This window comes from Megascapheus bottae, chromosome 19 (genome assembly GCF_031878675.1).
Source record: "Megascapheus bottae isolate mThoBot1 chromosome 19, mThoBot2.hap1, whole genome shotgun sequence".
In the NCBI taxonomy this organism is placed as follows: domain Eukaryota; kingdom Metazoa; phylum Chordata; class Mammalia; order Rodentia; family Geomyidae; genus Megascapheus; species Megascapheus bottae.
The window spans coordinates 3267218-3281299 of record NC_143527.1 but is presented as its reverse complement, the minus strand read 5'-3'; the positions used below and the strand labels follow the sequence as shown (position 1 = coordinate 3281299).

At 38.9% G+C, this 14082-nt stretch overlaps 1 protein-coding gene across 1 annotated transcript in view; it reads right to left on the bottom strand.

Annotated features, from left to right (window-relative positions):
• Fbxo15 (F-box protein 15) overlaps positions 1–14082 on the bottom strand; it is a 35368-nt gene that overhangs the window by 14804 nt on the left and 6482 nt on the right. Inside the window, exons 4-8 of the mRNA XM_090352965.1 lie at positions 11773–12015; positions 11053–11262; positions 7341–7467; positions 5926–6008; positions 4796–4938 (exon numbers count right to left, since the gene is read on the bottom strand). Of these exons, the coding sequence (XP_090209091.1) occupies positions 4796–4938; positions 5926–6008; positions 7341–7467; positions 11053–11262; positions 11773–12015 (806 nt within the window). The remainder of the gene's footprint in view (positions 1–4795; positions 4939–5925; positions 6009–7340; positions 7468–11052; positions 11263–11772; positions 12016–14082) is intronic.

The window sequence follows — 14082 nt, the reverse complement described above, 5'->3', positions numbered from 1 at the left end:
AATCTGTCACCTAAGTCCTGTAAGTCCACCTAGGGAAATCACTAAACTTTGGGCTGGTTTTGTGGCCCTGTCAACTGTCCACTTGTATTTCTATGAATACAAAACAAATTGTATATGAGGAAACATACACAGCACCTTCATAAGCTTACCTTGAGCTCTATTACAAATTATTCTTTCAGTATTTATTTTTATCCTTCTACCCCCTTGTCTCTCATAAATTCAATTCAGGTAGCAAAATGTTTCCTCACCTAATTTTCCTCGTAGCTTAATTTCACCAACAATACACAAAAGACAGGCAGCAAGTATGTTCTGGTTCAAGGATCATAAATTTTTCTTCAAAGAGGTTGTGTAGGTCCATTTTTTAAACTTTTAATATTGCCATGACTTTGTCAAGTTGAAGAATCATAAAAATACAAAGGAAGGAAATTTCCTAGTTCCTTGGGGAAGGAATATCATAAAGTTGCAAGTAATCAAACCACTGAGGAAGAAGAAAGAACACAGTGATAATTACTCTCTGGTAGAGAGGCAGAGAAACCTCCCAAGTTCCTACGGAAGGACAATAATGTCCAGAAATATAAATGGCATATTATAAACTTAAAAGATCTACTACACTCCTGATCACACAGAACGGAACATGTTCTGATCTGAGAAGGTAGTGAAGGGTAAACAGAAAAGAACTTGGTGTTCACATTTAAGAGCTAGGCTGCTAAAACCATTTTTGAAATCAGAACCGCAGAGCATCATTTACAACCTCAAGATGAGTAAAAACATCACAGTAAAGCAATAATCATCACAGAGGATCTGTCACTCAGCTAGCCTCGGCCTCTGGGACTAAGAATCTGACCCCAGGTACCAAGAGCTAACAAAGGACTTCCTGTTTGCTTTAGCTTCATGAACTGAAAAGCAAAGAATTCAGAGAACCTTACATCTTACATGGGATAGTTAAGAAAATTAAAGTATATTTAATTCAAAAAAATGTTACTAAAAGGTAGACAGCCCAGCATGGTGGCTCACATCTGTAATCCCAGCTACTCAGGAGGCTGAGATCTGAGGATCAAGGTTTAAAGCTAGCCCAGGCACAAAAGGACCTGAGACTCTTATCTCCAATTAAACTCTAGAAGATGGGGGGCCGGGAGTTTGGCCTAGTGGTTAAAGTGCTTGCCTAGCATGCACGGAGACCCGGGTTCAATTCCTTGGTACCACATATATAGAAAAAAAAGCCAGAAATGGTGCTGAGGCTCAAGTGCTAGAGTTCTAGCCTTGAGAAAGTCCAAGGACAGTGCTCATGCCCAGAGCTCAAGCCCAGGACTGGCAAAAAAATAAATAAACTCTAGAAGATGGGAAGTGGGGCTTGGCTCAAGGGTAGGGCGGCATCCTTGAGCTCCCCAGGCTGAGTTCAAGCCCCATGGTCCACAAAGAAAAAAAAAAAGAGGTAGACAGAATCAAATTGCTGGAACTTATTCTATTTTCAGACTATACTATCTGAAAATAAACATATCATTCATTCTTTGCATATTCTTTGCATTCCCTGCATAGTCAACTCCAGTGATACTAACATTTTTCCTGTCTACTCATAGATGACCTTGGACCTGGATGCATGTGGGTCCGAACACTGAAGTGTGGTTGCTTTATTCCTCACCACCAACCTCAAACAACTCTTCAGTATCCCTGTTCAGAGCCATTTCAGAGCTCCAAGACCACCTTCCCAGCATGTGCCAGTGTCTGCCCCACAAAGCTCTCCACATTACACCTCATAAGGGGTAAGAATTTTGTCTCCTCTCATGCCTGGCTCATCTCGCCATTCCAGAAGTATCTTCTAACAAAGGAACCAAAAAAGTCAACCTTTTTACTCTGACATTCCATCAAAACTGCCTCATTAGGGACAGGCCAGTTTTCTCACGTCTCACTAACAATGAGCAGAGAGCACAGAGCTACTTAATTCTAGGGGCATAATGATAAAACATTTTCTCCTTGATATGGAGAAAGTGAATAATAGAATAGGTGCAAAGTTCTGTCATCCCCAACTGCAATGACACAGCTGAAATTCACTAAATATACCACAGGTACCAAGAGAGTTTCTCAACAACTATAAAGGACATTCTAGCTGTTTTTGTTTTTTTTTAAATATTATAAACTGTGATGACAATAGTGCCCTCTGGTGACTCTTCTAGAAATGAATAAAGAAGAAATGCAATTGAGATCATATGGGAAGCCTTCTTATTGTGAGAAGAAAAAAGAGAGACATACCCTGAGCAGTACCCCAACCCCCTCTTGCCTCTCCTGAAGAGGCATATGAGCCCCTGTGTGAAAAATAAAATTCGCAGCTTGATCAGAAAAAAAAAAAGAAAAAAGAGAGACAAATTACTCTATCTTGATTTCCCATTCCTTCATTTCACTCGATGTCTTCCAATGATGAACTAGAACCTCTAAAACCAACAATCAAAATAAAGCTTTATTTTTCAGAGGTTGAGTATAATAGGTACTTGTTACAGAGACAGAAAGTTGACTGATACATAAATAGAAATGACAATAAAACGAAGGTGTAACACCACTAAAGCAGTAATTGGATAGAAATGTATAGCACTAAATGTCTCTGTATTATAAAAGCAAACCTTTTTTTTTTTTTAAATCAGTCCTTGGACTTAAACTCAGGGCCTTGGCACTGTCCTTGGGTTTTTTTCTCAAGGCCAGTGTTCTACCACTTGAGCGATAGTACCACTTCTGGCTTTTTTCTGTGTATGTGGTACTGAGGAATCCAACCCTGGGGCTTCATGCATGCTGGGCAAGCATTCTACCACTAGGCCACACTCCCAGCCCATAAAAACAAACATTTTGAAACAATATCTTCATGCTAGGCACTTTACCACTAGGCCACACCCCTGGCCCATAAGAGCAAACTTTTTGAATCAATATCTTCAAATCCCTATTTAAGAAATTACAAATTAAAAAGTAGAGATAGTACCCAGGCTCTGAGTTCAAACCTGACAACAAATGGGTACCAAGACATGTGAAAGGGTATCAATGTATGTGAATTAATGCACCTTCTATCTGGCAAATATCATGTAACCCTTTTACTAATTACAATAAAAAATTTAAAAAATTAAAAAAAAAAAAACCTGACAACAACATCAACAAAAAAAAAAAAAAGATGAAGGGGGCCAGTAGACTAATGAAGGGGAATCTGAAGGGCATGGAGCCAGCTGAAAGTACATCCCACTGGTCAAAGGAGTGACAATTTTAGCTTCAGAAAGAATAATGCCTGTAACTGATGATTATCAAATACATAAAATTCCTACAGGCAGCGGGTGCCTGTAATCCTAGCTACACTGGAGGCTGAGATCTGAGCATTGCTATTCAAAGCCAGACCAAGCACTAAAGACCCTAAAGAATGAGAGACTCTTATCTCCAATTAACCACTAGAAAACTGAAGTGGCCCTTGACTCACAGACTGACAGGGTAGGGCAGTAGCCTCGAGCTGAAGGGCTCAGGGACAACACCCAGGAAGAGATTTCAAGCCCCACAACCAACAACAACAACAACAAAAAAAAAAAAATCCTAGAGTCAAAAGTATAAAAGACAGGGAGTAGAAAAAGGAAAAGGGAGCTCAAAATCATTACTACCATAGTAAATGGCAATCATCTTAATCCGGAAATTGGTAGTTAAAAGGGAAACAATTAAGCATGAATCCTACTTTTTCTGTATGTGTGCATGTACAGTACTGGAGCTTGACTCAGGGCCTGGATGCTGTCCCTGAACTTTTATGCTCAAGGCTCCATCTCTTCCACTTGTACCACAGCCTCATTTCTAGCTTTTTGGTGGTTAATTGGAGATGAGAACTTACAGGCTACAGACCTCAGATTCCAAACTCCTGAGTAATTACAGGTATGAGCTACAGGTACCCAGTGCATAGTTTATCCACTGATGAAAGAACATGTTTTATAAAGTTCAACTAATAAACCCAGCAATAAGGAAACCAACATTTCCTGAACTCAAAAGAAATTGATCATTAATGGATGTCAGGTCCTTTAAGCAGAAAACTGTAGAGAATACTGTGTTTGGAAAAGATTGCCTTTACATTGAAGAGATCTAGTGTCCATCTTCCAAACAAAATGACAAAATTCAGTATGGTTAACAGGACAACTTGATGATATATGACTCTTAAGAAGTATAACACAGTATATATTTCTCCTATAAAATATGCTTACCATAAATGTTCAACTTCAATATAGATAAGTCTTTACACCAAGTTTATAGGATATAGCAAAATGGTGTCAAAAGGAAACTAATTGATCAATAGAACAGAGAGAATGAAGGCATTCATTCTACCCAACTTTTCTCTGGATGAGCTCAAGTTCTTTTCTTTCCTTTAACTACCCTTGCCTCTCTCTCATTTTTGGCAGAAATAACTGATGCAGTACATCCAGAAGAAAGGGTAGTTTGCCTTTATTTTCACTGCTTTGTGGCTATATTAACCATATTTCTGAGAAAGACAGGAAGATAAGGGAGGAGAACAATAAGGAAATATCTGAAGAAAAGATGAATGAAGGTCATATCCAGAAGGTAAGAGAGGGGGGATGATGAGGGACACAGAGCCAGAAGCTAAAGAGATTTGCTCTGGTGAAGAAACGCACATGTCCTAGATGAGGGACACATGTCCTGTGTCAGGGAACACAGCTGTACTGATAGATTATACTGTAGCCAGTAGGAAGATAGTTCTTAACTCACATACAAAATGGCTTCCCTGTTCTCTACAACCTTTTAATTTCAAAATGAAACAAGAGTTAATTAACTTCACCTTTCTTGGAGAAGAGATTCCGAAATGTGCCACACAGGTAGAAAACACCACCACCGTGCATGTCAACATGGAGTTGATAGCCATTCAGTCCATACTCTGGGCTGTCATCCAAAAAGGGACTGTGAGGAGGAAGTTCATATGGGCTGAAAAACACATACACAAATTTGTCAATATCAGAAATTAACTACCTGGGTTAAACTGGGCACAGTGGCTCACCCCTATAATCCTAGCTACTCTGGAGGCTGAGATCTGAGCCAGCGCAGGCACAAAAGAACCTAAGACTCTTATCTTCAATTAACCTCTAGAAAATGGGAAGTGGGGCTCTGCTCAAGGGTAGGGCAGTAGCTTGAGCTAAAGAGTCCTATGACCCACCAAAAAAAAAAAAAAAAAACAGGCAGAGATATGAGTTCCATAGGCAGATATAGAACTGCCACAGTGAATGTGATTTCTGAGACCAACCCCAGGACAGCAATTAAAGGTCACTCTGACCTCAGCATTCTTCTCAGTGGCCAGGGATTAAGGTACTTAGTTAGTAGATGAACACATAAAACAACAGATTCACATGTTAGGAACCCAGGCAAATCTCAGGCCAAGAAGAAACAAATCTTTCAATAAGAAAAACCTTACCACATAAAGATTAACACACTTGAAAGCATCCAGAAGCTTTTAAAATAACATTTAAAAAGTGAATAAGAAAGCATCTAAGTCCACAGGTGTAAGAGGCTGAAGGGGAATGGAAAATATGCTCCCCTTCTAATTATATACAAATAAAACACACCCAAACAAAACACATCTGCAGGCCAGATTCAGTTTGAGGTACAGGTCTGCACGCTTCACAAAATACGAATATTCACTAAGTGCAAGAACTTGATGAACAGTGGTGGCATCTTATAGTAATGAAATACTCCTACCTTATAAATATTCTACTAAGTACCAATTCCTTAACCTAGGGTAAATAAATATATAATCACGAATAATGCAACTATTTCAGCAACAGATAACTAATTGTGCCTACTGGCATGTGTCTACAAACTAAAAGTACAATATCTCTGTAGCTATTCTTGGAAGTTTAGATGGTATCAACTTCTAACACTCTATATTTGACCATACACCCACATACAGATACATACAGAGTGGCTGAGCCCAATGTGCTCCGCTCCACAAGGTGATGGAAATGAAGATTTGCCATGACAAAAGCCAGCTCTTCCTCCTCCTGAAAAGTTAATTGAAAAAAATATATTTTTCAACTGAAATACTTTAAATTTTTCACAAGGTCATTGTGAATATCATAGAATTCAACTTGCAGATGCATGCGGATTCTTTGAACTAATGATCACCTCAATATAATCATTATTACTACTAATACAGTATTATCTAATAAGATTCACATATCAACCTGACAGTAAAACCATAATTTACACATATACAGAACATGTATTTCCAAAAGAATTAACAATCTAGTGCTCATGAGACACCAAAATATTCTATTATATACAATAATTGCAAAAACATTTATTGATATACTGTCGATTCCAGAATGCTTCAAACTCTTTTTAGAGATAAGAACAGCACTGTAAAACACATTTGCAGATAACAGTTCCATCTCACACATATGAACATGACTGAACATTACTGGCATAATGCTCCTTTCTATACTGCCACTTGATTTGGCAAATGCAGAGGGAATAATTAGATTTGGCATTGCCATTTGCCTGTCAGATTAAAGAGCAAAAAGAAACTGACCCAACTCTCCCAGATCCACAGCAATGCTGACTGGTATAGAAACCTGAGGAGTAAACCTGATAGGGCCATTCTCCAGTAGCCACACAGAGGACAACAGTCCTTGTAATTCTGTAAGCAACATGGATCCAAGAATTCAGCTCAAGATATGTTCAGCAAGCAAACTTCTGCCTCACCCACGTCACCCTCAACATAAAGAGAACTAACAATGACTGTCACAACTGGCAAGGTAGAAGAGTATGAAGCTTCAAGGAACTACAGACTCTGATTCTGTCTAGACATTGTCTACAGAGACACACTACCACGCTCAGATTCTTATCTGTGAGCTTCTCTTTAAAACTGCCATGTGGCAAAGACACAAACATAAACAAGCCTATACTATACTAGAGGTACATCATATCATTCTGATTTTTACATTGTCATTTATAGACACTTGACAATGAAAAGCAGAGTATGCCCCATGCCACTTCCAGGACACAAGCTTTAGTAAGTGGGGTTCTGGTAGAAAGAGATCATGAAAGCAACAGGAAAAAAAATATATTGGAAGGCAGCAGGAGATAATACCCTGACATTAAAGAAATAATGTTAACAAATATAGGCAGGAGGAGGTGGCTTCCCACGTGTGACAGCAGAATAGTAGCACAATTCAGTACTATCTCAGAGGGTCACATAGCCAGCAAGATCAGGTTGTTAAGATGAACCTACAAAAAACTCACCAAGAAGTTCATATTCAACCTCACAGAATGACATGTAATTGCCAAGTTGTGGTGAAGAAATGACACAGTACATATGAGACATGTCTTACCTTCCACAACCCCACCAGGAGGCCAGGGTTTAGGCAGAAAATCCGAACAAGTCTGTCACAGCCAATCATGGCAGATTCAGTTAGATGACTCAGATTGTACTTTGCAATTAAAGAATGCCACCGTGGTCTTTGAACATCCATACCAAAGAAAGGAGAAAGAGAAATGAGTTGTGCGTATACGTGTGTGTGTGTGTGTGTGTGTGTGTGTGTGCGCGTGCGTGCGTGTGTGTGTGTACAGATATACATAGATATCATTTCAAGTCTCATTATTGCACCTAAAAATATCTTTGAAGAGCAATTTATATATATATACACTAATGTGTCTAAAGTGGCTTATTTCTAGATTGGGACACAAAAACTTATATAAATAAAAGGCAGAACAGATATATACGATTCTCATCCTATTGTCTTTCTTCACTTTCCCCTTGCTGTTTCTCAAATTGTCTACCAGAAGTAAGTTTTACAATTAAGATGATAAAGTGATAAAAATCATTTTCTACTCTTTCTTCCTAAAACTACAATCAAAAATAAATACCAAGTGAGTAAAATAACATATAAGATAAAATACTTTAAGTAGCATTAAAGTAGGTCCTTACAGCAAACTATATGAAAACACATGTGCCTTTCAAAGTTATCAGGAAAAACTCAGACTGTGAAAACTGAAAATCAATTTAAAACAACATCTTTTTATGAAGGAGATACACTGAATTCAAATTCTCATTGCCCAAGAGCATGTAAGAAAAGGAAGTCTCACTGTTTCTCAGCCTAAGACTTAACGTTAACTCAGTAGCATTTAACAAGTCCTACCAATAGGTCTACAATGATGAATCAAAAGTCTTACAGTTCCACTAACCTAGAGTTAGTTGGAAAATTATAAAGGCAGTAAGACCACAATCTAAGAGATCAAATATTTTTGTTGGTGGTGGTGGTAATGATTAAGGGGCTTGAACTCTGGGCCTTGGCACTGTCCCTGGGCTCTTCAGCCTCAAGGCTACCACCCTATCCCTGGAGCCACAGCACCACTTCCGGTTTTCTAGTGGTTAACTGGAGATAAGCATCTCAGGGACTTCAGTGCCCAGGCTGGCTTTGAACTGTGATCCTCAGATCTCACCCTCCTGAGTAGCTAGGATTACAGGTGGGAGCCACTGAGCCCAGTGAGACCAAATTTTTTTAAAAAGTTGGGAGTCATGGCTCAATATTTGGTTTACCCAAGGTTACAGACACAGTCTTAGAGATATAAACATAACTACATAGACATAAAAATCTATGATGGGGGGGGCTGGGATTTTGGCCTAGTGGTAGAGTGCTTGCCTGGCATGAACGAAGACCCAGGTTCTATTCCTCTATACCACATACATAGAAAAAAAAAAAAAAAAGTGGTGCTAAGGCTCAAGTAGAGCTCTAGCCTTAAGAAAGTCCAAGGACAGGCCGGGAGTTTGGCCTAGTGATTAAAGTGCTTGCCTAGCATGCATGAAGACCCAGGTTCGATTCCTTGGTACCACATGTAGAAAAAAGCCGGAAGTGGTGCTGGGGCTCAAGTGGTAGAGCTCTAGCCTTGAGAAAGTCCAAGGACAGTGCTCAGGCCCTGAGCTCAAGCCCAGGACTGGAAAAAAAAAAAAAAAAAAAGTCTAAGGACAGTGCTCTGGAGTCATGGGGCACTGGTGAGGCCTAATCCTAGCTACTCTGGAGGCTAAAAATCTGAGGGCTGCAGTTTGAAGCCAGCCCAGGCAGAAAGTCCATGAAACTCTTATCCAATGACCACTGACACACTGAGGTGCACATTTACACAAGCATAACATAAACATAAAACAGGATAACATAAACTGTAAACCTATCAAGGAAGAAAACCTAACAATCCAACTAGAAATAGAATTTCAGGGAAATTCAATTTACAAACTATAGCTTTTACTTTTCCACAAAAGAACTTCATAAAAGAAACAGGGAAGAAAAGAAGACCTACATTCAAGTTCCAAAGTATCTTCCTAGATGTCACCCAGATGAGGACAAGGATTTTTATTCTTGCAAATGAAAGGTGGCCCACTAAACACATTCCTTAGTTTAGTTTAGCACAGTTCATTCAAGGCTAATAAAAACAAATTACATTCAATGAACTCCTCCAGTCAATTCCAGCATTTTTAAATCATAGGTAGTTTTTCTTGTGTCAATTTTTTAAACATTCTATTTTGGGGGGTCCTATTCTATTATGGGGGTTCTCTAACAGGACTTTAACTCAAGACCAAGATGCTTTCCCTTAGCTTTTTTCACTCACTGGCAGTGTGAGATCCAAGTTTCCTCACACTTGCAGAATATAGAGAGCTCACTAATCAGCACACAGTCTTGAAAAGATGGAAGGGTCACAGAGAGGTCCAACACAGACCTCCCTAGCTCCAGGGAAAGAGAAAGAAACTGTCCACTGCAACAAACAGGAGGGAGACCCTTGGAAATGTAGTGTGTAAGGACAGAAAGAAAAGTGATAGAGAAAATGCTGGTAGAAGGTCAAAGGGAACTGAGACAGGTAAACGAGATGGGAGGTTGGCGGACACCAACTAAGGAAAAGGCTGATTTTAGCTTTGCATTTGCAACAGATTATGATCTATTCATTAGCTTGCTCTAGAGATGAATATTCCATCATGGCACAGCCAGCTTTTAGGAAAAATGATCAACTTTCAATGTAAAAACCACCTGACAACAGGATAATAATTAGTGCTCTTTGAGGTACACTGATCTGATTTTTTTTTGGGGGGGGGGGGTGATCAGTCGTGGGGCTTGGACTCTGGAACTGGGCAATGTTCTTGAGCTTTTCAGCTCTAAGCCACTGCCCTACCCCTTGAGCCACAGCGCCACTTCCCATTTTCTAGTGGTTAACTGGTGATAAGAGCCTCTGGTCTTTAGTGCCCGGAGCTGGCTTTGAACGGCGCTCCTCAGATCTCAGCCAGGATTGCAGGTGTAAGCCTCCGTGCCCAGCATACTGATCTGATCTTACAGTATTTTTGGAAATTTTTCTCCTAGCAGTCATCCATGTTACACACCATACTGGCATCAGTATTATTTCATCTTACAGAAGTGAAAATGGAGGCACAGAAAGTTATGTGCATGAGATCACATCCCAGAAAGTTTAGGAGAAAGGCACATGAAATAACTTATGACCTCAGATTTAAGCTACAATTAATATATTATTTCCTAGAGAAAAAACATGCTAGCTTTATGTCTCTAAGAATTTTTAAAAGTTACACCTAGGGGCTGGGAGTTTGGCCTAGTGGTTAAAGTGCTTGCCTAGCATGCACAAAGACCTGGGTTCAATTCCTCGGCACCACATACATACAAAAAAAAAAAAAGCCGGAAGTGGTGCTGAGGCTCAAGTGGTACAGCTCTAGCCTTGAGAAAGTCCAAGGACAGTGCTCAGGCCCTGAGCTCAAGCCCAGGACTGGCAAAAAAAAAAAATAAAAATAAAAATAAAAAAGTTACACCTATTATTAACTTTATTATATACAGGTTATGTCTAAATTAAAGTTCCTCATGTTTTTAATATACAACAGTGTGGTATCTACAAAGTGTAAAAACCCCATTTTTTTCCTGTTCCATAGTGATGCAGAATGGTAAAAACGTCTATAAGATACAGTATAGTTTTAAAATCATGGTAGTATTTCTGAATTACAAAACTGAAGCCAACTAATATTTCTGTACAAGAAATTTCCACTACATTAGGACTTACGCATTTTGTGCAGGGGGTTTATACCGGTCCATAAAAACTGGTGTCATACCACACAGATCCAAGGTTGACAATGTGGCTAAACGTGGCCAGGTTTTGCCATACCATACAACAGTAACAGATGTGTCATTTAAGGAAAGATCCACATGCTGCATCATATGCTCTTTCCCACTTTCTTCTTTCAATATAATTGCCCAACCTAAGCCTGAGATTCTGAAGAAGAAGAAAAGAAAGCTAACAATGTTTACCTCATTACCAAACAAAACAAAAGCTAAAGATCATTTCAAGTATTACCTCCAAAACATTTATTTTATCAACATCAAGAATTCTCATAATATAACCAACATAATTTTCATTTTATCAACAGTATCTTCAATACACTCACTGAATATTATGATGTCTAAGAAAGGGCAATATACACAGAAGGCAAGGGTTCTGCCCAGTAAGGATACCTCAAACTCCCTGGCTTTACAAATAAGTTCTATTTTGTCATTTAAGAAAAAAAACCTTAGCCATAAATATGAAATAGGAAAATATTTTGTAAACTTACAAAAATATAGGAGAAATCCCCTACAATCTAGACTGTATATCCACCTTGTACATATAACCATGGACATAACAGCCTCAGCTGGCAGTGTTCTTTACCAGTGTCTAGTAAATGGAAAGATTTCTTAGCCCTGTATGGGGGCCACTGAGGCCACTATGCAAGAGCACATTACATACCTGAGAGCCTCTTTGGTTTTCACTGGAAGACCTGTATATGGGCTGACAGGCTTGAGAATCTGTGCTAGTGTTGCTTTCACAGATGTAATCTGTTTTGTAATATATTCTTTCTTCCAGTATCCAGCTTCTTTATCCTCAACTGATAGAAAGCTTACAGACATAGCCGTCTCCTCTACTGAATTAATTTTCCAATTCGATCTTTTAGGTGAAAAAGCAGTTGAATAGATTCTGATCCATATAAAACTAGGAGCAAAGGAGAAAATATATTAACTAAGTGACATCATATATATATATATATATATAAAACAGTAATACATTAAGTTAGATATAATTTTTAAAGCCCAATTCCATAAATAAATCAGTTGGTTCATATGCCAAAGTCACTTGCAACTGGAAATGAAGTGTTTCAGAACCATCAATTCCCACGAAAAAAAGGAAGAAAGAAAAGTCTAATTCCACAGGTCAAGTTTAAAGCAAATAATCACAATGCCAAATTTAAAATTATACAACAAAACTATAGTAACAAAAAACACAAAGACTAATGGGAGCAGAGAAGACTTGGAAATAAAAATTACACACCTGGGCCGGGAGTTTGGCCTAGTGGCAGAGTGCTTGCCTAGCATGCACAAAGACCTGGGTTCGATTCCTCGGTACCACATACATAGAAAAAGCCGGAAGTGGTGCTGAGGCTCAAGTGGTAGAGTGCTAGCCTTGAGAAAGTCCCAAGGACAGTGCTCAGGCCCTGAGCGCAAGCCCAGGACTGGCAAAAAAAAAAAAAAAAATCACACCACTTCCATCATTTCATTTTTGACAAAGAAACCAAAAATACACGTGAACAGACAGCTTCTTTAATATATAGTACTGACAAAACTGCTTGTGTGCATAGGAGACTTAAATTTGATCCCTACCTCTCACCTATACAAAAATTCCAGCTCCAAACAGATCCTAGAGTCCCTATAACCTGAAACTTTCGCCAGGCACCAATGGCTCATACCAGTAATTCATATCTACTCATAGGAAGCTGAGGATCACAACAAAGCCAGAACAGGTAAAAAAGTTTTTGAAACTCTGTTTCCAATTTACCACCAAAAAAGCTAGACTGAAGGAATGGTTAAAGTGGTAAAATGTTAGATATGAACACAAAAAGCAGAGCAAAGAGCCCACAGCTCCAAGCTGAAGTCCCAATATTGGCAAAAAGAAAAAAAGGGGGGGGAGGGGAGAATCTGAAAATCCACTACAACAAAACATAGGGAAAACTCTGTAAATTATCAGTATTAGACTCCTGAATAGGACTCTTTTCCTAGACACTAAGACAAATGGGAGTACCTATATTAGAAGGTTTCCAGGGGCTGGGAGTGTGGCTTAGTAGTAGTGCTTGCCTAGCATGCACAAAGCCCTGGGTTCCATTTCTAGGCACCACATATACAGAAAAAGCTCGAAGTGGTGTTGTGGCTCAAGTGGTAGAGTGCTAGCATTGAGAAAATTCAAGGCCCTGCATTCAAGCCTCAGGACTAGGAGAAAAAAAAAAAGATTAGGGCATAGTACACCCTCATTAGTATGATCTGAAGAAAATTTTAAAATGTAGATTCCAAAGAACTGAACTATAACCTCTGGAAATACAGATTCAAAACAAGTGTTTGTTTTTTAATTTCCTGGCTTGCTCTGAAACAGTCTTTTCTGGACTAGCATTTCAGAACCATTGTATCAGGTAATGTTTCTTGGCCATAGTGTTCCAAAATTAAAGAGAAAAATTCCTGTTTTTGTTACTTTTATTAACAGATATCCTATAAACCAAGATTCTTGGGGTAAGGCCTCTCCTAACCTCTTTTATTCTCCCTAAAGAATAAGCTTACTTGATGAGAAGGGTGGGAGGAGGCAGGAAGTCTATTTAACATGGCTAGTTCTGCTTCTTTCTCTAAGAACTACTTGACTGCCACGAGCAGAGGGTACATCATCTGGTGTACAAATTCAGAGCCAAGACTAGGGGTACGTCCTTACACTACTTCTGGAGATTTTGGATTAGTCTGTCCAGCTCTTGGGTGAGCAGAGCCAGAGCCCCTCAAAGCTGCAGCTTATAGTTGTAGCAATAACAAGTCAACTTTCTCAGTCCATGAAAGAATGCTCCCATCTTTAAGTACATAAATGTAACTGTTTAGAATGAGATTACATATGGCATTAGGCATATTTCTATTTATACCTAAAAATAGTATTGAAAGTGATTCTCTTAAAATTTAAAATATGGTTAAAAAGTTATTGCTAGCTTTCATGATTTCTATCACTGTCATCAAAATATAAACATGTTGGTTTTCT